The following is a 26,317-nucleotide window of genomic DNA, read 5'->3' on the forward strand; positions in this document are numbered from 1 at the left end:
GAACAGAGAGGAATTCAAAATTGCCATTCTGCGTCAAGGGGTATCTCTGCGCAAATAATAAAAGAAACAGAAAACAAAATTCGTAAAAAATGCCAGAGTCTTCTCGTAATCACTAAAGTCGTCCTCACTCCTTGCGCCTAAGCCTGATGAAGAAGAGGTGGACTACAGACAGCACTTATCTTCCGAGTCCACCTAATGCCCATCGCTGCATATACCTAGGATCAGAGCCGTTGCTTGCACCAGTCTGTAAAAATTGATCACCCGCTGGTTATGTGGAGGGTGGAATGGTATGTACTTTGCGAACTTCCGGCGCTGCACGAGGTTGTGTCAAAGGTACGGGAGGCTGGTGATGCTGATGGCCGTACTGCTGCTGAGCATGGTCATACTGCCAAGGCAGTCCACCAGCGATATTATTGCGAGCCGCAGCAACTCTCTCGGCGGCCTTTTCGGCCTCCTTTTCCTTCTTTTGTACAAGAGCCCCTTTTAGACCCGTGAGGTATTTCATGGTCTCTTTCTTCAGGTGGCCTGGTTCCGTGGATGCGCGGACAGCGGCAATCATTTCTCGCACTTGACTCTCTGAATTGATATGTGGACAAACTCGTGCGGAGCCGTAATGCGCGATGCCGAAGAGGTTGCAGCGCTCTGTTCCTGCTATCTTGAGCGGACAGCTGCCGAGATGGTGCACCTTTAGACAGGCTACGCATTGCACCATTCGTGGAAGAGGGGCAGACTGGCTGTGACCGGGCAGTTGACCGCTCGCAGTTGTGGTAGTCAAATGATGCCTTGGAGTTGTCGAGCAGTCATTGAGTACTGGGTAACGGGGTATCTCTGCGCGTCGGAACACAGGTTCTGTAAGCTTTGATGGCTTCGCCTTGGGCTCGGCTTCCGCTTGCAAATTTTCGGGGACCACATCTTCAGCGTGATCGTCGGCAGCGCTCTCGACACCGCTTTCGGCTTGGAAATCAGTATCACCGTCGTCACTCCTCTTGCGCGGTTTCTTTGCAGGGACAATCGCTGTCGCGTTGACCGCTTCTGGTCCTTCTGCACCTTCTGCACCTTCGGCCTCTTCGCCACGCTCTTGGTCTGCCGCATAATCAACCGCCTACATTGTGTTAGTAGAGTCATGATCATAGGAATATTTGTACTTACCGCTTTGGCGCGACGTCCTCTCCCAAGGAACTATTGGGCTGCCGCAGCTTCTGCTGCTGCAACGCGCTCTCTCTCCTTCAAAATCCTGTCCCAGACACCAGGATCAGGTGCTGTTTCCTCCGCTTCGGGGGCTTCGTTCAGGGACTCCTCGAGGTCATTGTGTGCCCAGACCCTCGCACGTGAGAATGTGCTCTCTGCCGACTTGTCTTCTCCTGCTTTGGTGTGTTCGACCTGACTCGCGTCGAGCAGCTTGTCAATAGCTGCATCGTCGTATTTGATGTCCTGGTCGCCATCATCTTCAAACAGCTCTGCCGCTCCGTGACGAAGGATTCCCTCGAGATCCTTCTCAGTAGCGTCTTCAGCGTCCATTTGTTCAATAAGAACGTGATCTAGAGCCATTTTCCTCCTTCCATATTGCATGATCTTCTCTTCCGCACTGGCTCTCGTGACCAGCTGCAGACAGAGCACTTTCTTCTTCTGACCAATACGATGCGCTCTACTAAGAGCCTGAATATCTTGATGAGGATTGAAATCGGGATCAAGGACGATGACTGTATCTGCAGTCGCCAGGTTGATGCCGACACCGCCTGCCCGAGTAGAGAGCAGAAAGGCGAAAAGCTGCGAGTCTGGAGCATTGAACTCGTCGATACGTCTTTGCTTGACCAAACTGCTCAAGGTCCCGTCTAGTCTTTGGTACTGCATCTCCATACCGTCTAAAAAGTCTTCTACCATGTCGAGCATGCCCAGAAATTGACTGAAAATCAGCACGCGATGACCGCGTTCGCGCAGTTTTGGTAGCAACCATTCAAGCATTTGGAGCTTGCCGCTTGCTTCAACCAGGTTGCGATGGCTGACGGAATGAGACACATTCCTCTCTTCGATTCCCTGATTGTAGACAAACGGATGACAGAGGCATTTGCGCAACTGCATCAAAATATTGTTCAAACTTGCTCGTTGAGAGCCTGAGAGCTCCTGGGCGCCACCGAAGATTGCGCGCAACAAATTAGAGTTCTTGGCCAAAATAGATTTGTATAGCTTCTTCTGCAGAGTCGACAACGAGATTGGCACAATGATCTGAGCCATAGGTGGCAGGAAGGTTAACACTTGAGCTTTGGTGCGACGAAGGAAGAAGGGTCTGATCATGTCGTGTAAACGAGCAATCTTTGCAGCATCCAGATCCATGTACTCTTCGTCCAATTCAGCTGCATTGAAGTCATCGTCTAAGAATTGCAAGAGGTTGAAAAGCTCCCTCGCATTGTTCTGTAATGGCGTTCCGGTCAGCAGTACCTTGAACGGCGCCTTGAGCGCGGCCAATGACGAGTACAGAATCGTCTTGTCGCTCTTCAGACGCTGACCTTCGTCGACGATTAGAGCTTGCCAGGGAACACACCTGAAGAATCTTCTCGCACTGTCATCCGAGGCACATCCGTACGATGTCACCACGATGTGACATCTTAGTTCCTTGCTGTGGCGAGCGAACAACTCATAGCGCATGGTCATGTCTCGGGATTCCTTGCTGCCAAAATAAGCCACAACTCGAAGTGAAGGCGCCCACTTCTTGACCTCTCGGCGCCAGTTGGCGCAGGTGGAGTTCGGAACAACAACCAGAAAGGGAAAACAGTTCAAGTCTTTGACCATGGTAGCAAGAAATCCAACGACCTGGATAGTCTTGCCCAAGCCCATCTCATCTGCTAGAATGGCATTCTTTTGCTGGTGCCACTTGAAGTAGAGCCAGTTGAGACCTTCTAATTGGTACTTCATAAGCTCGCCGCCGGTGATGTTCTCCGGCTGCTTCTTCTTTTCCAATTTGGTAAATTCTGTCGCACGCGCCTTCTCCAGTCGAGACTTCATTGGCTGAAGTTTTGGCTGCTTGACATACTTGCCAAGCACCCAGTCGTTGTAAGCAGTCACAAAGTCCGTCCAGCGTTCTTCATCATCAGGTGCGGGAGGCCTTTCCCAGACAGCATCCTCATGGCCCAGGCCTTTGAATTTGATCAATGCTTGGTCAACTTCCCGGATGCGGGCTTTGTCGATTTCCTCTCCAGGCACATCTACGATGCTCGTGTACTTGACGTCGAGCACTATGTCTGTGCGGAGGAAGTCTTCAGGTATGGCGTCCTCAGTGCTCATCTTGGGCAGACGCGCTTCATCACGCTTAGCAAAAGCCTTGCGCATGGCGCCTGCCGTGTAGCCCCACACCCAAGGACCTGGCATCCACGTTGCTTGAAAGTACGACTTGTCTTGCCAGCGGATCAGATAGGCTTTGTTGTCCTCATCCACCATCTCGAAGCTGTATCGAGGGTCGTAGCTGTCTTCGTCGATTGGTTTCCAGGCCACAATGCCGGCGACTTTGGCGGGCACAGTGGCACACTCGAGGCACTGCCAATCTTGACTGTATTCGCTGAAGCGTTGCGCGGCAGTATCTTCTCCATCTATGTCCATGATACTGCTTGACTTGGTGGCAAGTGTTCGAAGTGGAAACCCCTGAAACAGCCAGTACATCGGAACATGACATTCGCTGGATTGTCAATGAGGTTCGGATTCACTGAATAGATGGGGTCTTCGCCCCCGTTCTCGTCGCGGTCTTTCTGCTCCTGTGCCAAAGGCTTTCGTTCACGGAAAGGCGTGCATGATCGACCAGACTTCTTACAGTCGGAGCATTTACCTTGATCTGGGGCAGTGCTTTCTTTTTTCCGAACAGATGCAACACAACGTCGACATTGGAGCACGAAATCTTTGTGACCGACCTTGGTCACAATGTGTTCTCTGCTAGACCGGTGACTGATACAGCTCTTGTGATAAGCAAAGGTACAGCCTTGGCAATAGATTAAGGGAGCAAAATTCGTGCCGTTTCCGCAGGTGTCGCATTGCTGCATATGTCGAGCGCGGAAGGGGTCTGAGCGAGGGAGTTCTTTGAAATACTCCTTTGCGCCTACGGGCTTAGGTGGCGCCGGACGAGACTCAGACTCGGGTCGGTAGATGTCATTCACACCTGGATCCTGCATGTCCCCGTCATATCTAGTAGATCGGCCAGACTGGCGCACACCCTGGCGCTGAGCTTTACGTCTGGGAGCTCTATCCGTGTCACTGTCATCCTCGTCATCTAGGAATTGGGGCTCGGCATAGGAAGGCATTGAGGAGCGCTTGCGTTTCGTGCGAGGCAAGACGTCAGATTGCAGTACGAAGCCGTCGTCTTCGCTTGAGCTCATAGTCTCAACGACAGATCTCCGGCCCGATCTTCGTTGCATCGTTTCCCCGGCCGCGTTGGAGCGTAGTGCTCTATCGTTGTGATTGCGCTCAGGTCGGAGACTGCGCTTACTTTTGCGAAGGCGATGGGAGGACTGATCTTCATCGTCTTCAAGATAGTCAAGTGCTTCGGCTGTGTTTACATATGCGTGCTGGTTTGGACGGGGTCTAGATCGTGGCCCCAACTCATCACTTTCCCCGTCGTAGTCGTCGGCTGAGCTGACCTGTCCGTCGTTAATGTAGAAGTTATTGAGCGCGCTTTGGCCATTTCTGCGTTGTTGAAGCTCGTTGTGTTGCACCTGCTCCTGGTGCCTATCTTCGAACTCGACAAGATAGACGAGAGCATCTCCAAAATCTCCAATATCAAGTTCTTTGATCACACGACGTACGACATCTCCACCTTCTGCACAATCAACATAATCGTCCGGGTCAAAGGTTGGGTCCGGTTCAACGACGACCTGTATGTCGAAACGTCGTGGTGCTGTGACTGGTGTTTCCGAAGCTACGGATGCTGATCTCGAATGTGAGTTGACGTGACTGGAGCGACTAGACACAGTGTTGACTGTCGACTGCCTGATGTGCCTGACCAGAGATTGTGTCACCGCTGGTGGTCGTGCGGGCTGATGGGCTGGTGCGTGTTGACGCGTCGCCCATTTGCTGATGTCGAGAACCTGCTCGTCATCGCCGGAGCCAGAGGAAGACATGGCTGAATAGACGGTGGATTCTTGTACTGCGCCTCAATGCTGGAAGACGTGTACCAAAGGCAGATCGTTAACTCCGAGACGCGCCAATTGCTTACGAGCCGTGGAGACTATCAAGTCAAGATGTGGTGCTTGGAGAGAATTGAGGCCATAAGGCTGAGGGAGATCACGATAAGGACTGGCAACGCTTTAGTCCACACAGCAGACGTATATACAGGATGTACGATGGGAGTAGTGCAATCATAGATAAGGCAGGTACGGAGTACTGGAGGTGAAGGTGGAAGTGAACGACGCGACAGCGAGCCGCCAAGCACAAAAAGTCTCAGGGTCCTCTGATATCAAGAAATACCTTCATACTGTTGTTTCTATACCTACATTACTGTACTTGCATATATTATACTGTGCATGATATTATACTTGTGGTTACTTCTCATTGCTATGTTCACTAGTTCTTCTGCCTCTGTGCGGACATCGAGGTGTTTCTTTGCATGTAGACCGTTTCAACAGCCCACACGTGCTAAGTCCACGCTCTCGGCTGTAAATCGTGGTCTCGAGGGCGAAAACTGGGACAGACCTCGACGTTCTCCTCCTAGGCCATCAAGACGCGATGATGATTCTGACCATGAGTCCCGGTCTTACGCACGCTCGAACGATAGAGAGTCTAGCAAAAGGGCGCCGACTTCCCGCAGCTTTGACAGGGACGCCGATAGGGGCAAGTCTTACGGCAATGGATGGGCGAGAGGCGATGGCAATAGAGGTATTGCTCAGAGACCGTATGAAGGATCTCATGGGAGGTCTGCGCCAAGTGACATGAGTCGAGGATCTCGGTCGGAGTCGTCTCGCACATTCGAGCGAAACACCGATCGAGCCACTTCCTACGGCAGGCGTTGGGCGAGGAGGGACGTCGATCAATCCGATCGTCAGAAATCGTATGGGAGGTCTGCACCATCTGATTCGACTCGAAGTGAAAGACCGCAGCTTTCAAAACCCAGAGAGCATTCCGCAGAGGATAACCACGTCTCAATACCTTACACAACCGCAGCCTCTCAGTTCATCTATGGACTCAATGTGATCATTGCAGCCTTGAAGTCCCGTCGTCGGACTCTACACACACTGTATTTACATCCTCGAGCTAAAGAACATGCTTCCCTCTTGGAGCAACTCGCGTCAAAAGCAGGCGTCAGAGTTCGTCGTATTGACAACAACTTCCTACCCGTCATGGACAGAATGACTGCGGACAGGCCCCACAATGGTGTAATATTAGAAGCCTCGCCACTACCCATGCCATCTGTTGAAGAACTTGGCGAAGTCCAGCCATCCAACAGACAAATTCATCTCACACTTTCGCAAAAGCAGACCGCTGAAGAGCGGGCGTTATACGGGACATCTCAAATCCTCCCTGCGCCACATGAATCGTGGCGCCATCCTTTCGTACTCCTGGTAGATGGTGTCCTTGATCCTGGAAATCTGGGCAACATTCTGCGCTCAGCCTATTTCTTTGGTGTTGACGCTGTCGCCATATGCGTGAACACATGCGCTCCTCTTTCTTCACCGACGCTACACAAAGCTGCATCTGGCGCCACGGAGGCGCTCAACATCCTTGCAATCCAGCGCCCGGCAGACTTTGTGGTAGCCAGCTCACGCAACGGCTGGCGGATTCACGCAGCCGTTGCCCCGGAAGGCGACAAAACGGAGCTCTCGCGCCCTCAAATGATCAGTCAGAAGATGACAAGCCCACTTGCAAGAGGACCTAGTATCTTGATGATGGGAGCGGAAGGCGAAGGACTACGAAAGAACTTGAGAAGCAAAGCACGGTCGAATGTGATCATTGCCGGTCGGCAAAGGCATTCCATAGGGGACATTGGGGTTGACAGTCTGAATGTCAGTGCCGCCACGGCGGTATTGCTTGCAGATTTCATGACCAACCCTGGCGAAGGATGGAACAGGTGGTCGAGTGCCCGGCCCACGAAACCTGAGCCCGAGGGTACGATGCTTTCGGATGAGAAATCAGAGAAGATGAATCTACCCGAAGAAGCTGAGAAACTATTCTAGTCGATATCTCGCTGTTTGAGTGGGGGCCGTACGTGTACATATCCAATCCATAATGATACCTTACTCTTAACAGTCAATCTACCACGCAGCGTTACCTGAGTACCTAGCTACAGTATGTGAAAGGCCTCGAGAAGAAGCGCAGTGACCTTTTGTCTTATATTGCCATACGCGGTGCGCGGTTAGATCCGCAGATAAGATTAGAGGACGCTAGTCTCCACAAACGGTCTAAAGTCAAGATCCAACCAAGTCCCTCAAACCACTCCTCCAAGAGCCCCTCAATACCAGGACTTCTCAAACCCACCACAAAATGAGTACTACACATCCTTCAGAAACCCTACGTAAACTCTGCTTTGTGTATTTGAAACCAGAGGTAAGACTTATCGTTCATGCGTTAACGTTCCTCTATAATAATCTCGATTAAGCGTTGTTCAATGCAGAAGCCTTACAGACAGAAATAAACAGTGGCCTTCTGTCAATGACGGCTTGCATAGGAATTCCCGAGGCCTTACGGGCGTCTTAAATAAAGAGATAGGATTCTTAGATTAAAGACACGACTACGTCTATTTCGAACGCAAGACGCTACGAAAATAATATAGCATATAAGGATTTCCCGGATAACGACTACTCCTATGTGAAGCCTACGGCTTATATAACCGCTGAGCGACGCAAAGTGCACGACTTAGTCCGCATAAGCCAGATCATACTAGCTACAACCGCGGAAGTTCCAGCAGACTACTTCCTCCAAACTTCATCTGACAACCTATTAAGCCGCCGTCATTCCTGACATCCATTGAGAAAAGGCCACTGGATTCCTGGTTTGCATAAAGACAGTCCTGAAACCATCAGTACTCTTCGACAAAATTGTTCCGTAATACGCGGTTGCAATACTTACCCGGGACCCGTGAATTTGCAGACCAGGCCTTCACCTGCGCTAAAATTCGAGATGATGCCGCCACTTGCCACTCGCTCCATAATGTATGAGCAATTCCATGCGACTAGGTGACCGTTGTCTATGATATACTTTTCGCCGTCTTGGAGCTATTTGTCGACAAGTCATGAATGTCAGCGCTTTACGTGCAATGTATCCTCACAGAGGAGACTGCCCAGATCGGATTCACGTACATCTTTCCTGATGATAGCACCAAGACTGCTAATCCACAAAAGTCCAGTGCCGGAGACCTTGTATACGAACAGACCCTCGCCGGAGAACATCGCTTTGCTGATGCTCTGGGCTTTGTAGTCCTTGATGACTCCTTGCGTGGAAGCAAGAAATCCATCTTTACTCACACTCCATGACTGATTCCCGGTCAGGCGAATGTTAGTGATATCGCCCAAGTGTGGCGGTGCAAGTAACAATTCTCCAGGACCAGTGAAAGTGGACTGGCTCATATGGCCGCCGGCAATCATCTTCTTCAGCGAAAATTTCAGGCCCCCCAGCAATGTCATGGTCGGGCTCATGGCAATCATCACTCCCGGACGCGCGGACAAAGGACAACCGATCGCCAACTGCAGCGTCAAAATTGTGTTGCTGTCCCTGTGACTCACGCGATAGGAACCTCCGTTAAAGGTGCCAACGTCGTCGATCGTCGCTCCTGCACCCACAAAATGAGATTGTGCAGGAGCCCCGCCAGGCATAGCATATGATTCATTAGTGTTCAAGGGAGGCTTTTCCGGAGCTGCAGCGGCTTGCTGAGGTGGACCAGAGAAGTAAGGCAGCGCAGATGCCTTGTCGGCTCGAGGAGAGGGTGATGATACTCGGCGAGCATGTCCGATATGTCCTGCAACTGGTGGAGGCGATGAAGGTGGAGACACAAAGTGGGCTTGCTCGTCTATAGGGGACGGTTGATACGAATAGCTATGGTCATCCGAAGGGGGAGGTGGAAAATGCTCAGGTCTGTTCGAAGTCTGAGAAGGCGGTGCTTCTGTTCTAGCTGCTCAGTCATTATGATCATCGCACTTATCGTGGGGGCAGCCACTACCTGTTGGAGGTGCTTTTGCGCAGTGTCAGCCTGGACCACACCGAGTCATGCCATGCTCGGATCAATTCTTACGAGGAAAATATTGTCCTTGATTGAAACTCATCGTGACGTGGTGAGCACAGATGCAGCACGGTGCATGGGAGGCCTGATTTTATGATCTGCAGCCTCCGAGCTCTGAAGAGAGTACTTTCGTCGATCCTGAATATCACCGCTGGGTCCTACGAGAAGCTGATTGTAACCACCACAATTCTGCGATTACAGGTATGACAGTGAGGAACTTTCGGAAGTTCGAGAAATGAGAAAAAGATATTCATTCCGAGTCTTATTTGGTCCATAATGTATACTTACGGTCTATAGAGGTTCTGGTCAGCAGTAAAGTGATACTCACATGCTATTGGGTAGCTGCGCCCCGCAGCAGGCGCTTCCGTTAGCATCATGGGCGGTTACAGCATGGCAATCTCACTGGCATGCATTTCTGCGTGTCGCAGGAATATCGCCATAGAAGACGTGTGACCACGGGCGTGTTGATCGTCTTCACATATGCCAGAATGGTCCAGCGCAGTTTGGACCAAAGGGGTCGCAGCTCTGACCGGTAACTTCGGTACCTTGAGACAAGACCATCGCATCATGTACTGATGTACGTGTTGCTATTTCACCTTTTTATATATGCTCAATTTCGCGTGGGGGATCTAGTGTTCTACCTTTGGAACAAGCCATCGGTGACTCATTCCAGCGTCCGCCAACCCCACGCCCCTACACCAGAGCCACGATCCCCTGATGCTTAGAAGTGGGCGGGCAGGATCAATTGAGTTGTACAAGTCAATCTCGGTTCCGCTTGTATATAGTATGAGTCAGCTCGGGGCTCGCGTTCAACCCCACCATCCGCTCAAATTGGCCAATGGGATGGACGATCCAAAGGTCATACGAACGGCTGCACGCCAGCGGTGTCCCAATGCCGTCTAGCGTTCTCTACTCTATGCACTGCGGACCATGTTGCGGTCGCCGAGTTGAGCACAACGCGGATCGATACACTATTAAGATCTTTGATTTCCACTCCATGTCATACCATTGACTTTCTTTCTTTTCTATCCATAGCCAATCCATAGCCAGATAGGACAAGATATCTTTGCTGTCGTACAGTTCAGGAATTGCGTGCTGCTCAGAAGGCGCGATTCTGTCAACTCAAGCGACGCTCAGCTATACCAACGCAACTGATCGTAACGAACTGATCATCACGATACCCTCATCATTATAGAGGTTCAACCGTAAACACTGACTTTACTAATTCCCGGTATTTTCATGCCCGAGAACAGCTTTGACATTTATCAATACTACTACATTTCAAAAATGAGTTCCAATATGTCTTCCACGATGAGTTCTGCTCCTTCTTTCATGATCTACCGCGCAACTTCTATGAACGGAGAAAGCTACGATCCTACTGCTTCCATTCAATTTTACCCTCCCAAGGATTCGGACGAGCTGTTTGATGCACTGAGAGCAGCTTACCCTCAATCCAAAACTCATGCCGACCGGATGAGGGATGCTGTCATTGACTTCCTCCTGAAAGAGCGCAACACTGAACAGCTTCAGAGCACGATGGCTTCTACTCCATCCACGTGGTCCCAGCCATCTGCCACATGTTCATCTTCAACCCTCAGCAGTCCTGATCTGATTGACTTGGCCACTCCCGTCTCTTCTACATCTCCGCTGCCGGCAATGAGTCGACAACAGTCAAAGTCATCTACCGGTCAATCCGGAATGGAGCAGATGACTGGAGTCTTCAGCTTGTCAAACAATTCACAGTTGAAGACTCGCACCCGACGGAAGATGACCGAAACCGAGAAGGCCGAGTACCGTAAACGACGAATCGTCAAGGCCTGTGACAAGTGCAGCAAGCGAAAGCGCAAGTGCCAGCATAATCAGGAGAAGATGGAGACTCTTGCGTCCTCGGGCAAAGTCACCAAGAGAAAATCTTCATCGAATCAAGGGGCATCCTTTCGTCAGATCCAGCACGGCTCCGCTCCCACCTTTGTCACCAACGAACTCGATCCTTTGATGTCGTCTTTCCTTACTGATGACGCACTGTCGTTGCTCGAAGTCAACGCTGAACAAGCATCTACTATGGATTCGAATCTCGATCTTGTGGACTTCGACATCAATCCTCAAAACACACAAAATGGTGCCTGGCCTTGGAGCGAGACCGAGGACTGGACCCTTATGGACGAGTACCCGTGGCCTTCTCCCGCACGCTCTGAGCCACTGTTTGGAGACCAGTCCCCACGCGATCTCGAACAAAAGCGAAATCTCCAAGGACAGGGACAAATCAGCGGCAGCACTGACTTCGCCTCAATGACTCCTCAGTCATCAAGTCAGGCCCTACAGAGTCGCCGTTTCCCAAGTCCAGGACTTGAAGCATATTTCACTGTTCCGGGCAACTCGATGCTAGACAATGAGTCTCCAATGACTGCCGCCGGCTTTGATTTGAATGCATCCACAGGTGCGTTGCTACCTGGTCGTAGCCGACGGCACTTGGGAGGATTCGACAGAAGCGCGTTCCTAGGTGAAGCTCAAAGTGGCGTCAGTGCACAAAATATAAACACGTCAAATGTTCTACAGTCGCAGTCACTTGGACTCGAAGCGATTGCCCGGGATTCAACATCTGCTGGTCCGAGTCGAGGACCTCGGGAACCCAGCGCATCAAATACTATGGCGAGGCAAGGCGCTTTCACAAATACCCAAGTCGTGGCTGCCTCTGGTCAAGTAAGCGCTGGTGGGTCCACACGTGGACCGCAAGACCAGTATGGCTTCGTGATCAGCGAATCAGATGCCAGAGTTCCCGGCCTGGCTAGCGTGACTTTCCACAATGAGGAGGGCGACATGGGCTCTGCCCAAGGCCACCGCGATGGCAATCAAGCTACTGGGAAAGGCAAACAAGTTACCCAGAGCTATAAGCGGCCTAGTAGTGCCACCCAAGCATACACCATCGGCTGGATTTGTCCACTACTAGTAGAGGAGTGTGCTGCTACTATAATACAAGCGGAGGCAGAAAATAGCTTTAGGACGCGTGAGTGGATGAGGTGTTTACAATGGGTCATGAGTCTAGACTGACAATTTTACAGGATCGTTTGGTCAAACCGCTGTCCTGCAAAACGCAGTTTCCGCACCGCTAACATACCGTGCATCTGGAGAGAACACCCTCGCAGAGCGTGTACGATCCGCCGACATGAGATCCAGGAAAATCGCCCCCGTACCAATTGCTGTTGGCTCACGTCTTGCGGTCAATGCCAAACGACCAATGACAGCACCATCGCAAGGACAGTCAACTGTTGCCGCATCGGCTTCTCACTCAGGAGTTCGCTCAGGAGTAGTCCCAAGCCCCCAGCCTTTCGTTCCACGAGAGATAACTGGAAGCCGCCCTGAATCTCATATGAGAGCAGGTCGTGCTCAAGCAGGCCTGCCATCGGCCTCGTACAGTGCACACGGTGGAGCGGATGGAAATGGAAATATCACAATCGAAAGACCCAGCCTGCAAGGACAACTTCAATCCGCCCGCGCCACCGGCGTCACAAATGCGCCCGGCGTACTACGCCACAGCAACCTGACAAACCACGATCGGGTAATGCAAGGCAGCAGTAGTCAAGTACAAGTACTTGGATCAGAACTGGTCTCACTACCCGCCCGGCCCAGGCGACCTCGTGAGATTTGTTCTAGCGGCCGGAACGCCGGCAGCAAATTCGCTCTTGTCGTCACCGCCGCGAGCGGCATCGCCCTGGCAGACCCAGGGGCGAATGCTTTGGCAGGAATGACAAGAAGACAATTGCCCCTTGAGGGCTTGTCAAGCGAGGAAGTAGAAGCCCTAGCGAGATCTCTGACCAAGGCGTTGATCAAGGATGTCGCCGACAAGTGGCGCAGACGTGTAGATGTCGCGACAGCTGAGCGGGACGGCCAATTGACCACCGCCGGGACTTGTACTTCTGCTTCTGCCCCGCATACGATCCAAAGTCAGGTGCTCGGCTCTTATCGCGGCGACAATCTGAATGCCATGCGAGGACAGCAGATGGACAGGCTAATTCAAGAATGTGCTTAGAACAATGCATGTTCCCACCATGAGGAAAGGGAGGACCAGGAAGGGGATGATGTCGACGATGATGACGAAGAAGACGATTGAGCTATACTCTCGTTTCTTATTGGTTTTACACTTTGAAGTGGGTAATAGTTCTATGGGAAAGAAAGGCACGACGAAGAGAATTCAAGTGAAAAGAAAGTCACTTGATGGAGATCACACGATACATAGCGAGCTAGAGATGGTTTGACAAGCATTTCTACTTTGCTATAGACATCGGAATCGAAAAGATAATCGCGTTCCATCAGTATTGCTTGCACAGAAGACAAGTGAACAGAGCAGAGGTCTCTCTTCGAAGCCAAGTGCGTCGAGTGCAGCCAGATCCGTAGCTAAGAGACCGCATGCAGATCGAAGAACATATGGTGGACAGGTGCCTGTACAGAGTGAATTTTCCCTACGGCAATAAGGTACATGACGGTACGGGACTCACGGACTACCAGCGAGTCAGTCAGACGTGCATGTCTTGGCAATGGGCGTCCGATGAGTCGAAGTGAGTAGAAGTGACGGGGGAGCGAAATCTTGGCATTCACAAGAGGATTTAATGCTTGTATCTGTGTTGAGTCACAACTACAGTAATGGTGGCTTGGTCTTGGTGCTGCAGTGAATAAGGCCAGGGTAAGGTAGTAATTACCTGTAGCTGTGGCGCGGGGCAGAAAGAACGTCAGCGAATCCAAAGTATGAGTACTGTAACTGTGTGGCTGTCAGTGGCCGAAAGACAAGTGTGACTCAACCTCTGATTATTGCCGCCCCAACTGCACCTTTTCTTTTATAACGAGGAAAAGTTCCATTAAACGTACTGTAATACGCCGTGGAGCCAAGCATTTTGTTTGATACAAGAACAAAGACGCCCTCCACAACCACTTGGTATAATTAATTGCCTTGGACATCCACAACTAATCAACGTCACGACATAAGTTTATACTAATCCATAAACCATGTCTGATAGCGTGAGTTCCTCTTTTGTGTCTTCATCAGTGCGCATCATCTCCAGCACTTCTTTTGTTTCTTGCGCATCAATCACCCCCTTCGTCATTCCTCCGTTCGTGTCGCTTCATATTACGTGAAAGATAATCTAATCGAGGATCCACTTCATACAGGAATCCCCGGCGCCAGAGCGCAGGTCGTCCAGAAAGTCGGTCGCTTTCTCAGAAGGCACCACCATCGTCGACAGCAACGGCAACGTGACAGAAATGAGCGGCGCACACGGTGACAAGGACTCTGCCGAGTCTCACTCCAAGCAAGATGGTGATTTTTATTTATTCTCTCTTTCGACACAGACAGACTCTGACATGCCCCAACACAGCAGCGGCCGCAGACACACCCGACAAGGAGGTCGACGAGATGAGCTCCATGTTCGAGGGCCTCGCCAAAAAGAAGAAGAAGTCGTCGTCGTCCAAGTCCAAGAAGGAGTCGTCGGCCGCCGACGAAGAGACGCCCGCCGCCGACGGTGAATTCGACCCGTCCGCGCTCAAGAAGAAAAAGAAGAAGAAGGTCAAGACCACCGACGCCGACGACTTCGAGGCCAAACTCGCCGAGGCTGGCGCCACCGCCAACGACGACGCAGACGACAACGCCGCAGACGCCGCCCCCGCCGCTCCCACCAAGCAGGGCCAGGAGGGCGACATGGACAAGGGCACCGGCATCTGGCAACACAGCGAGGTCACTCCCATCGAGTACCCCCTGCTGCTGAACCGTTTCTTCAGCCAGCTGCATGTGCACAACCCCGACGCCGCCTCGAGCGGAGGCAAGAGCTACAAGATCCCTCCCCCGCAGTGTCTGCGCGAAGGCAACAAGAAGACCATTTTCGCAAACATTGCCGAGATCTGCAAGCGCATGAAGAGGACCGACGAGCACGTCACGCAGTTCTTGTTTGCCGAATTGGGTACTTCGGGTTCCGTCGACGGATCGAGGCGTCTTGTCATCAAGGGTCGATTCCAGCAAAAGCAGATTGAGAACGTCTTGAGGAGATATATCGGTAAGCTCTTTTTTTTTCCCTTCTCTTTATATAACATATATACTGACAATCTCACTACCTACAGTCGAATACGTCACCTGCAAGACCTGCCGCTCCCCCGACACCGAGCTCAACAAGGGGGAGAACAGACTGTACTTCGTCACCTGCAACTCGTGCGGATCTCGTCGTTCCGTCACCGCCATCAAGACCGGTTTCTCCGCCCAGGTCGGCAAGAGAAGAAGACAGCAAGGTTAAGTCCTGTCTTCACTCTGTCTTGTTCTCATCTTCTTTGTCTCTACCGCTCGCTTCTACTGCAGTAACTCTTTTCTGTTCCGACACCAAAAATGCCACCCCAGGGGTGGATGGACATCTTTCCAGCGACGGTCATGATGAGGGAGAGGGAGTTTTCGTCTTGTCGGTGGTAAAATGTGGAGGATTGGACTCAAAACAAACTGTAGTCTGTTCTCCCTTTCCTCTGTTCAGATAAGAAGAAATATAACGGTACAATGAATCAAATTGAAAAGGGCACGAATGATAGAAATGCAATGTCTCCAGATGCTTTCTTCGTGTTCGGTCGCATGGCTCCTTGTTACCACTTTTCCATATACCAGGGCCAAGAGCCAAGAGCCAAAGAAAAGAAAGGGGAAAGAATGTGAATACGACAGACCGCCACCTGTTGGGGAAAAAAGTACACGAAGGAAGCAAGAAGGAAAGAATGTGTTTTTATTTTCTGTTCTTTTTTCCGTTTAGTGTCCCAAATTTCTTCACACAGTTTCATCTTTTTTTTTCTTTCGAATGCCACAAAAGACTACTACTATCCATCCATATGCAATCTCCCTTTTTCCTTCCGAATTCTTACTCTTTGCAACAATGAAAAATCCTGGAGATCAACCTATCTTTCGTTGTCTTCGTTACGACAACGAGAGGAAGTAGCCCTGATTCATAACGAGACTAACGAAGTTGAGAAATCTTAAACCGAAGGGTATTGCTACATCTACATGATTGATGATATATATGTGTATGTCTCTATTTCAACGTGCCATGGGTTCGTAAAAACAACCACTCATTGCCGCCCCTGTCATCACGTCGTTGCTTTGTCCAGAGTTCTCTTTCCCGCATCCTCATCACTTTTCATATGCTTGCAAGAATAGAAGGAAAAGAACCCAGGCAAGGCAGAACAAAAACCAAAGAAAGCCCCCCCCCCCCGGCTCCACCCCTCTAATGCGCAAACCTGAAATCCAACCTCTTATTCCCCTCATCAGTAGTATTAGCCAAATACTCGACCCTTTCCTCTCTAGTCATCTTGTTCCACACCTCGTCCCTCTTCTTGTTGCGCCGCACATAATACACCTTGGTGGCCAGATAAAGCACGATATTGAAGCAGGCGACGCCGAGCAGCGCGCGGTTTCCCTTCGGGTAGCGAGGGGCGTCGGACTTCTGGTAGATGTTGGACGATATGATGCCGCCCGTCTGCACGAGCATGTTGTAGGCTGCGGCGGACACTGTGCGCGTGCGGATGGAGTTGCTATTGCGTGAGCACCACGAGACTTGCAGGGCGTGGGCTGCGGTGTCTGTCAGTCTCGTTTTTTCATGGGCGCATGCGTCAAGAGACGGAAGAACTTACTGTAGGGACTGCCGATGATCAGTGACGTCACCGCCCAGATGACCCATTTGTTCACGTGCGTCGTGTCCACCGCCACGAACCATATGAGCATCGGCAGGGGCCAGAGCTGCGATGAGATGCCTACCAGACTGAGCTGGTTCAGTACCTCGCTTGCATATGTCGAGATCAGAAGATTGACCACTGTGGTTTTATTAGGGGTTTGTTTCTTCGAATATCAGATGGGGAGGACAAGAAGTCACTCACTGTGTAGACAAGTAGAAGGGATAACGAGGAGATTCGTTTGGAACGTTCCAAACCCAAGCCCCTTGAGACTCAGTGTCAAGTACTGACTCTGCGGAGTCACAGGAATACTGAATGTCAAACCGATCAGATAGATGGGCCAGAGGTCATAGTCTTTGAGACTCTGCCAGAGCAGCTTGGGGGTGATGGGTTGGCGATTGTGCATCATGCCCTTGGTTGGATCCTCTGTGGTTCAACAGCCGTCAGTACACTTGCCTCCCTTTGATGCTCGCATCCTTTACAATTGCCGGTAAAGTGAGGACCAGAAATGCAAAGGCGAAGAAAAAGAATGAAAAGTCTCACCTCGTATGACACGATTGATCATAATCGTCTCTTCCCGCTCCGTGAACCAGCCCTTCTTGCCGCGGAACCAACTCGCCGTGTTCGTGGGTGCAGCAGGCATGAGAACAAATGCCAACAGACCAATGACAAGAGTCAGAAGTCCCTCGATCAGGAAAAGCCATCTCCAACCAGAGTGGCCACCCACACCTCTCATGTGCAGAATACCGAAGCCCATGAACGCAGACAGAATATCGGCAACGAACATGGCTGTCCAGAAAAAGCCCAGTCGTAGCGACAGTTCGTGGTGCTTGTAGAAATATGACAGATACAGAATGACATCGGGAATGAAGCCTCCTTGAAGAAAGCCCAACAGAACACGACAGGCGAGGAAAGACGAACGCCCGTCAAGTCTGAACTGACAAGTTGCGACGACGGACCACAGAACCATTTGAGTGGGGATCCATCGGTCTGGTCCGACCCATTTAGATACCAATTGAGAAGGTAGCTCGGCGCACAAGAAGCCAAGCTTGAACACCGTGTTTCCGAGATTGAAATCGTTAGTGGTGAGGTGGAGGTCTTTCAAGAAGTTGTCTGTGTTCGCTTGACTGATATTTGCACGGTCAAGCTCAAGTGCCTATTGAATGTTCGTGTTAGACTTGGGTAAGGGTTTACATATGCTTCTGAAGACACCCTACCATGAACATGATGCAAGTGAAGACCATAATCTTCAAGTCAATCTTGCGGATAACCTTGTTCTCCTCTCGCCAAGTCCATCTCGCAGAGGGGTCGAACCGATGGATGTTCTCCCAATCATCTCGTGGCTGATACTCTTTGGCTGTTTCTGGATCGTCAAAGACACTGGGTTGTGTAGCGATAGCGTCTGCATCATACTCCTTATTTCTCTGATACCAGAACCGCTTCTCGGATTTAGGCTCTCCCAGGGGAAATTCCGAACTGCCGGTGGACACGATGGAAGCTTTCAACTCCTTCACGTCGCCATGTTGGACCTCGGTCGACGAAGACGAGTTGCTGTCAACCAACTTGACCTTGCCTGCCAGAACTGTAGACATCGTGTCTGATGACGGCAGATTGCAGAGTGATCGTTGACAGAGGTATAGATGTTGCTTGACCGAAAAACCCGGCCTCCTCCTGCCTTTTATGCCTGGTCAAAACGGGCATGGCACTTGCAGCCGAGAGATAGTACTTTTTAAGTTGAAGAGTTGCGCAATTGAGATATTGAATGACAGGATGCATGCCGCGCCGCCAAGAGAGCAGCAAGAAGAGATCCAGACCTCCTCCACCACCATCGTTAATGATGGCTTGCAGCTAGGTTGGTGTGTGGCAGTGGTCCTCACCTGTTGTGGACAAGTAAAAGACGACCGAGATCCGCGAATATTCAACAATCCAGCGCCGTTGCGAGAATTCAGACTGACCAATGATACCATCCTCTGACTCCGGCATAATCAACAACTTACAATTGGTTTGACCTAAGCGATATTGGGAGAGACTATGTTGAGCCAAGGAACATAATTATGATCTCAAGCTTGCAAGCGTAGAGCATGTCTGACTTTTGAATCCATCTTGCGTTGTTAAGACCTTACGCGAAGTATACGAAAACTAGTCTGGCCTCGTAACGTTTCAATCTTGAAGGTGAGTGCGACACCGATATATGGTACTTAAAAGCGATACTTACGAGCGACATGAACCTACCTTGTGTAACATCGACTACACTCATCATGGTCAGTAGCATTGCCAAGGTAGATAGATGGTCGACAAAAGTGCCTGCTCTAGACCTATCGAATTCGATAAGCGAGGGCGACGTCGAAGGCGACGTTGACTCCGGCGTCGGTAAGGTGGCTTGATGGTGGACTATAAGGTGAGTATTGCGTGCTGCGACAGATGCGATATAGTATTCATACCTGTTTGGGGACTCAATGCCCTAACCTATATGCCCTAACCTATAAGGATCGTTCGAGCGATACCCAAGCGATATCCGTGGTGGTACTAGTTGTAGTCTTGGCATGCAGCGCTGCACCACAGTCTCCACACATTGCGTGCTTGTATAAGATGCGAGCATGCGACACCATTCGTTGATTGTTGTTATCTTGGGCAACACAGCTTATATGTCCCGGGTAACCATGCCGGTCGCGGATGTCGTGAGTGGATCGTTTCGCTTCGAGCTGATCAATCCTTGGGTATAAAGTACTCGTAGGGTATGCGAGTTGATTGCAGTGACTTTGAGCTCAAGCTTGCCTACGTGCCCTAAACCAGTTGTATCTTGCACGGTCTTATCTCCTTGCTTCTGCTAAGACAATCATGGCCCCATCAGCTCTTCCTACTGAGGCCCAGGAAGATGTGCCGATTAGAAGCAAAAGCTCTCCTGTAGTAGGCTTGAAGCCGACTGGTGCCGCTGATCATTTGGCCTACGATGATGTGACGCCGGCCATTGGCAGAGAGTATGCCGATGTAAACATCGTCGACGATATTCTGAATCAGCCCAATGCCGATGATCTGCTTCGGGATCTGGCAATCACAATCAGTAGACGCGGCGTTGTGTTCTTCCGTAAGCAGGACAATCTGACCAACGAGCTGCAAAAGGAGTTCGTGCACCGTTTGGGAGTGGTATGTTCAGCCACTAGCATTATAACCCAATGTGGCCTTGCTTTTCTGACCAAAGTATAGGCGTCTGGAAAACCCTCAAGTTCGAGTCTGCATATCCACCCGGTGATCAACGATTCGCGGGAGCTGGGTGGTAGCGACCCTGAGATCAGTACGATCTCGTCGGAGCAGCGAAAGAAGTTGTTCAAGCAGGTTCTTGAGGTTGACCAGAAACGACCCTACAACTCGGCGGTTTGGCACAGCGACATTCAATTCGAGAATGTGCCCGCCGACTACACGAGTCTGAGACTCGTCCAATTGCCCAAGACAGGTGGAGACACTGTCTGGGCTTCTGGGTACGAGATATATGATCGCCTTTCGAAGCCGCTCCAGCAGTGGTTGGAGACGTTGACAGCAAGCTACGTGGGAGTCGGCTTCCATCGCGTCATCCAGAGAAACCCTGACATCAAGGTATATGAGAAGCCCAGAGGATCTCCTGAGAACGTGGGAAGTGATTTGGCGGCCGACCACCCAGTCATAAGAACCAACCCTGTCTCCGGTTGGAAGAGTCTTTATGCCGTGAGTACAGCCTCTCCACGATCTGCTCACCTACGACTAATCTTCATCGATAGCTTGGCGAATTTGCGCAACACATCAATGGTCTAGCAAAAGTTGAGAGTGATTGGCTACTCGGCCACTTCTACACCCTCTTGACCCAGAACCATGATCTCCAAGTGCGCTTCAAGTGGAAGGATCCGAACGACATTGCCATTTGGGACAACCGCAGTGTTTTCCATTCGGCAACATTCGACTACGACGGTCTCGGAGATAGGTTTGGAAACAGAGCTGTGGGCATCGGCGAACGACCCTTTTTGGATCCAAAGAGCAAGTCGTAAGTTTACCTAAGGCTCGACAAGTGTCGCGACTCGTTACTAACACTGTTTCAGGAGACAGGAAGACCTGGCCGCGCAGGGTCTGATCTATTAGTTGCATGTAGCCCATAAATATTTTTTACGCTTATGATGTCGATCTGGTCTGAGTCCCAACATGCCAATGTGTGCATAGACATGCAGCTCGAATGTTCGTAAAAGTTCAGTTCCCAGAACCTGGAGACGGCAGCGCCACGTGGGCAAAGCCCGTATAGACGTTGATGTTCCTTCTAAAAATAGCTTCTGACCCGAATTATGACCGTCAATCCAGGACATGAATGCTTGTGTCTTGATCAACTGCGGTCTAATGCCTTCTGAGCGCTGGTTGGTTTTTGAGAAAGCCTTGTGATGAGTGCCGAGTTGCTCATGCGCGCATCGTGCTGACCTGGCTATTGGCAGGATTGAGGGAGACCTACATCTGGAGGTAATTAAATGGCTTATAGCTGATTGGGGTTTCTGGATAGCATAGGATGATGATGGAAGACTTGTCCCGTCACTATGAGAATAAAGAGAATTGCATATCATTGGTGTGCTCTATGCGAGCACCGTCGATAGCTCATGTGCCTCGGCACGAAGAGTGAATGTGAGACACAGGTAGCGCAGACATTGCGTGGACTCTCATGGATGCGACCGGCTCATGCTGCTGGCTCGAAGAGCAAGATCATGATAGACAATACGACAGATGGACAGGCCGAAGTGGGGGAGTTGCGGTAAGCGGTCGGGTAAATCCGTGAAGTGATGCTTTTGATCGAGCATCGAGGTGGGACTTTGAGCGTGAACAAATTACGGTCTAAGGTAATGCTCGGTGAGAGCGTCAAGCGTCGCGTACGCCGAAAGTATAGAAGAAGAAAAGGCGTTGCTCTCACTGGTAGCACTGCATCGCATGGTAGCACCAATGACGTCTTGACAGGTGTGCTACCCTGCGCCCTGCACTGGCCCTACGAAGAGGAACAGGCAAGGGCTGGAGGATTAAGCAAGGATTAAGCAAGGGAAACAAGCTCGACATGGTAGTGAAAATAGCTTCACGGCCCAGGTCGTCATGATCTCTTGATCTAAGCGTACTCTAATATAGGAAGGTAGCTTTGTACTGGGACGGTAAGGTAAGGCAAGGCAAGGCAAGGTAAGATATGCTAAGGTAAGGTATAAAAGGTTTGCGGTGGGGCTATGACTATGGCTATGGCTATGGCTATGGCACGGGAGGGCGCGCGTGAGATTGACCAATTGCAAGTCTCAAACTCGGCTATTTACGGCCAAAGTTCACACTGAACCAGAGTTGCTTGGATGAGTTTCTTGCAGTACCTAGCTGTCTGAGAGATTCCCTGCGGCGGCAGAGACGAATTAAGAGTCCCTTGTTGTTCTTGGATAACCGCAGCTTTATTGATGGATTGTTGTCGTTGTTTATCTTGTTTGCCAAACATCCTTCTCTCAATCACACAATCAACAACCCTGCCCGTATTATCTCTTCTCGTCTCACCCCCACCAACTGTACTCTGTACCTTATTCCACGGCGCTTACATTGTACAGTGTGACAACATTGGGCAGCGGGTGTCCTCACCTTAGAGTCCAGTAATTATCGCCCTGACCGGTCCAAGCTACCCCGCTATCACGCACGCTCCGCAACCTTTGATAATCGCTGCAATATATTGTGTTTCGTGTAGCGCATCAACACCTCTCAAATACCTTGTTCTCGTCGGCCACTTGTCCCTCCAATCGGACACAGAGAGCTGCCTGATTTCTGTTCACATATACTGTCCTGACCAATCCAGCCACCTGTTTCGGTCGCATTCGGTCAAAAAACACAATAGAACTAGGACAGGGCAGCAAGCATGACTGAGCATGGCGGTCGCAGGACCTTCAAGGTACGAGCAGAGACACAACCCCCTGATGCGATAGCAACTACTCGTTCCCCGACAGCAGCTCGTCGCGTGTGCGGGAGCGGGACTGATCACATCCTTCTCAGGTCTTCCACCAGGATTTCAGTGTCGACTCTCGGTACATGGTCACGAAAGAGTTGGGACAGGGTGCTTACGGTATTGTCTGGTACTGTCATCCTCCCGAGAGTGCTTGACTTGACATGCAGCTTACTGATCTGTCGCTGCAGCGCTGCACAATCGCAACACAATCCCACCGAGTCAGTGGCGATCAAAAAGATCACAAATGTCTTTAGCAAACGCATTCTCGCCAAGCGAGCTCTGAGAGAGATCAAGCTTCTGGACCACTTCCGAGGTTTGTCTTTTCTGCTGCCGTAAGGCTATCTCGCTCGCGATTTGCTGCTGACTTGAAACCCAAGGACACCGAAATATCACCTGCTTGTATGACATGGACATTGTGGGCGACCCGCGCACGTACAATGAAGTCTACCTCTACGAGGAGTTGATGGAATGCGATCTGGCAGCTATCATTCGGTAAAGAAACATACAGCCCATATCACAGCTCATCAACCTATGCTAACAGCTACCAGCTCTGGCCAGCCTCTGACCGACGCCCACTTCCAGTCGTTCATCTACCAGATCCTCTGTGGTCTCAAATACATTCACTCCGCAAACGTCCTTCATCGCGACCTGAAGCCCGGTAATCTGCTCGTCAACGCCGACTGCGAGCTCAAGATCTGTGACTTTGGCCTCGCCAGAGGCATCACGCCAGACCCAAACGAACCCGGTAAAGCTGGGCAGCAGACTGAATACGTCGCTACCCGATGGTATCGTGCACCAGAGATCATGTTGAGTTTCTCCGAGTACACGAAAGCCAGTAAGTCTCCTTCTAGTCAGAGGAACTTCTTCGATCACTGACACAGATTCGCAGTCGATGTGTGGTCCGTTGGCTGCATCTTGGCCGAACTACTCGGTGGCAAGCCCTTCCTCAAAGGCAAAGATTACGTCGACCAATTGAACAAGATCCTTGAGCGCCTGGGCTCGCCCGACGAGAACACGCTCCAGATGATTCGTCAACCTCGTGCTCGAGAATACGTTGCCAGCCTGCCCCACATGCCCAAGATCCCCTTCCGACACACTTTCCCCAACGCAAACCCAGATGCCTTGGACCTCTTGGAGCGCATGCTTACCTTTGTCCCCTCCGAGCGCATCACAGCGGAACAAGCACTCGAGCACAAGTACCTCGCCATCTGGCACGACCCCGCCGACGAACCAAGCTGTCCCAAGCTTTTTGACTTCCGCTTCGAAGAACTGCAGGAGATCCCCGACCTCCGCGTTGCCGTTTACGACGAAGTCCGTCGGTTCCGCCACGAGGTCCGCGCCCCCGTGCAACAGCAGCAATACCAGCAATACCAACAGCAACAGATGCAGCAGCAGGGCCAGCCCCAACACTACGACTACCAGCAACAGGCAGGTCAGGTGCCGATACCCTCGCAGTGGGACAACAGACAAAGCGAAGACCCAAAACCCCAAGAGTTCGGCCAGAGCAACTCTCAGGGTCTAGAGCGCGAGCTGGAGTATGGCCTCGATGCCTACGGTGTCCGCCAATAGCATGTTAGCGCAAAGAAAGGGAAGACGAAATCCATTTTGCAAGAGATCTAGAACGAGATCTAAGGGGACCATATCGAGAAAGAAGAGGAACTAGCAGAGAATATGATACCAGATGTATGCGAAGAAGCTGCTGGCAGCCCAAGAAGGAAAAGAGACAGGAATTTTCGAAACACAGCAATAAGACCCAGAAATATCATACCTTCGGCCCTTTTCAAGTCTCGCTCTTTGTTTTCTCCATCTCTGCCTCTTCTTCCCTTTTCCACCGCTCGCATACCATTTCTTTCTTCGCACCACGCGCTTCACCCAACCCTGCTTCTTCCCGACTTCGAAGCTCTCACCTCTGTGTCTCCGTAATCTCTCCATACCTCGACGACAAGGGAAGCCATTTATCGCACACCTGACCCCTTGCTCCTATGCGTTTTGTTTTCCCTTCCTTCTCCGATATCCGCTTGATCATCTTCTGTACATTGCTGTCGTTTCTCTTTTCTTCCGTTTTACTCTTTTCGTTTTGGTTCCCTGCCTAGCTCACGAGCTGCACTGCTAGCTAGCTCGCTGCAGTGATGAAGTCCGTATCAAAGCATCTATTTTTTCCGTTGTATCACGATGACAGGGCTAGACGATCAACGGAAGAAGGCGGAGATGGTGGTGGTGGGGGGTTGGTAATGGACGCTGGCAGCATTTTGGGATGACATATACATCGAGTGTTGATTATAGAACGATGGACAGGAGGACGAGGGACGCTCGGGGCAGGGTCATATAGGATACATGTCGATTTTGGTCCGTGATTTTTCCTTTTTGGTTGTTTGCTCTCCTACCAGATGACTAATAATACTTTTACTTGATCTTACAAGATGTTCATGTTCCGAAAAAGGACATCTTGTTATTAGAAGCGTAGAAAGAATAATCTCGAGGAACTGGACAAGATGAGAAAGATCTCAATTGGCTCCAAAGTATGTATTCGAATCGGAGAGAAAGCAACAATCGCGAAAAAAGGCTCATAGTCCCACACAGATCCTTTTGGTCATGAATTATCTATCCCCCCAGCGCAAATGTGTACCAGTCAAAATGTGTTTCGTTACTTCGTATCCGTGGCGTATATAGGTGTGTCGCCGAATGAAAGTAACCTCGAGTCGCAGCAAAGCCCAATACGTTCCGTCATTATATATGTAAACAGAAGGAGATAAAAAGACAGCAAGAGGGAAAAAGTGAATTTTGTACGTGCGGAAGTAGAGGGTAGCGAGGCAATAAAGAGTCAGATCATAGGAGTATGGCAAACAAGGCGACATTCAGTGCTCCCAACAATAAGGAGCTGCCGAGTCGTTTATCAATGTTGGTTGTAGCGCTTCCTTGTAAGCTGGCATCGCCACTTCCAGTCTGCCTCGCGCCTCCGGCTCCAGAATCGGTTCGCGTGAGGCTCTGCGCAGTGCTTACGCTGACTGAGGTGGCGGTGGAACCACGTCCTCTGGTCAAGGTAGCAGGGAACAACGTCTCGAACTCTGTTCTGGAAACGATCCCGTCGGAACCGACATCTTCAACGACCAGCACTGTCGCACTGGCGCTTAGAGAAATAATATACACACTTCCATGTAGGGTTTCGGTAAGTGCGGGACCACCAGGATGCAAAGTCTTGCCATCCGGAAGACGGTAGCTGGGCCCCGGACCCGGGAGAGCAGTGAAGATATCACCACCAATCGTGATAAGCGGAGCCGCTGGTTGTGCGGTGGCAAACGCGGTCGGCAATGCTGATGTGGTCACTGCACCGGATACCACTTCGACAAGTGTCTTTCCATCGGGCGATAGGGATACTGTCTCTAGACCGTTTGGTCCAGTGAAGATGACACTACCGCCAGGTGTGAGCAACTTGTCCGACACTAAGTAGCTGGTTCCACTGCCTGCTTCGGGTGTGATGATCTGCCCAT

General features: G+C 50.9%; 7 protein-coding genes across 10 annotated transcripts; 5 read left to right on the forward strand and 2 right to left on the reverse strand.

Annotated features, from left to right (window-relative positions):
- Positions 1–6,314: 6,314 nt before the first annotated feature.
- AAFC00_000904 (uncharacterized protein) lies at positions 6,315–7,148 on the forward strand (the record flags this gene model as incomplete). Its single annotated transcript, XM_069347638.1, has 1 exon — positions 6,315–7,148. The coding sequence occupies one exon, from the start codon at positions 6,315–6,317 to the stop codon at positions 7,146–7,148; it is 834 nt and encodes a 277-aa protein (XP_069203482.1).
- A 763-nt stretch (positions 7,149–7,911) lies between these two features.
- Positions 7,912–9,230, reverse strand: AAFC00_000905 (uncharacterized protein; the record flags this gene model as incomplete). Of its 3 annotated transcripts, XM_069347639.1 has the most annotated exons (5): positions 7,912–7,981; positions 8,041–8,186; positions 8,271–9,070; positions 9,128–9,139; positions 9,200–9,230. In XM_069347639.1, the coding sequence occupies 5 exons, from the start codon at positions 9,228–9,230 to the stop codon at positions 7,912–7,914; spliced, it is 1,059 nt and encodes a 352-aa protein (XP_069203483.1). The 3 variants fall into 3 exon arrangements, with proteins under 3 accessions (XP_069203483.1, XP_069203484.1, XP_069203485.1); XM_069347872.1 differs by lacking the exon at positions 9,128–9,139 and having other exon boundaries at positions 8,271–9,079; XM_069347640.1 differs by lacking the exon at positions 9,128–9,139 and having other exon boundaries at positions 8,271–9,082.
- Positions 9,231–10,486: 1,256 nt separating this feature from the next.
- On the forward strand, positions 10,487–13,214 carry AAFC00_000906 (uncharacterized protein; the record flags this gene model as incomplete). The annotated part of the gene is made up of 2 exons (XM_069347641.1): positions 10,487–12,191; positions 12,247–13,214. 2 exons carry the CDS (start codon positions 10,487–10,489, stop codon positions 13,212–13,214), a joined length of 2,673 nt encoding a protein of 890 aa, XP_069203486.1.
- A 971-nt stretch (positions 13,215–14,185) lies between these two features.
- Positions 14,186–15,459, forward strand: AAFC00_000907 (uncharacterized protein; the record flags this gene model as incomplete). Of its 2 annotated transcripts, none has more annotated exons than XM_069347643.1 (4): positions 14,186–14,197; positions 14,348–14,495; positions 14,554–15,225; positions 15,290–15,459. In XM_069347643.1, the coding sequence occupies 4 exons, from the start codon at positions 14,186–14,188 to the stop codon at positions 15,457–15,459; spliced, it is 1,002 nt and encodes a 333-aa protein (XP_069203488.1). The 2 variants fall into 2 exon arrangements, with proteins under 2 accessions (XP_069203488.1, XP_069203487.1); XM_069347642.1 differs by having other exon boundaries at positions 14,557–15,225.
- Positions 15,460–16,422: 963 nt separating this feature from the next.
- Positions 16,423–18,459, reverse strand: AAFC00_000908 (uncharacterized protein; the record flags this gene model as incomplete). Its single annotated transcript, XM_069347644.1, has 5 exons — positions 16,423–16,766; positions 16,829–17,008; positions 17,072–17,293; positions 17,411–18,023; positions 18,085–18,459. The coding sequence occupies 5 exons, from the start codon at positions 18,457–18,459 to the stop codon at positions 16,423–16,425; spliced, it is 1,734 nt and encodes a 577-aa protein (XP_069203489.1).
- Positions 18,460–19,705: 1,246 nt separating this feature from the next.
- AAFC00_000909 (uncharacterized protein) lies at positions 19,706–20,974 on the forward strand (the record flags this gene model as incomplete). The annotated part of the gene is made up of 4 exons (XM_069347646.1): positions 19,706–20,011; positions 20,072–20,566; positions 20,620–20,879; positions 20,935–20,974. 4 exons carry the CDS (start codon positions 19,706–19,708, stop codon positions 20,972–20,974), a joined length of 1,101 nt encoding a protein of 366 aa, XP_069203490.1.
- Positions 20,975–22,742: 1,768 nt separating this feature from the next.
- AAFC00_000910 (uncharacterized protein) lies at positions 22,743–24,398 on the forward strand (the record flags this gene model as incomplete). Its single annotated transcript, XM_069347647.1, has 6 exons — positions 22,743–22,775; positions 22,877–22,956; positions 23,018–23,142; positions 23,207–23,321; positions 23,378–23,664; positions 23,719–24,398. The coding sequence occupies 6 exons, from the start codon at positions 22,743–22,745 to the stop codon at positions 24,396–24,398; spliced, it is 1,320 nt and encodes a 439-aa protein (XP_069203491.1).
- Positions 24,399–26,317: the final 1,919 nt, after the last annotated feature.

This window comes from Neodothiora populina, assembly GCF_041146345.1.
Source record: "Neodothiora populina strain CPC 39397 chromosome Unknown canker_contig_12, whole genome shotgun sequence".
Lineage (NCBI taxonomy): Eukaryota > Fungi > Ascomycota > Dothideomycetes > Dothideales > Dothioraceae > Neodothiora > Neodothiora populina.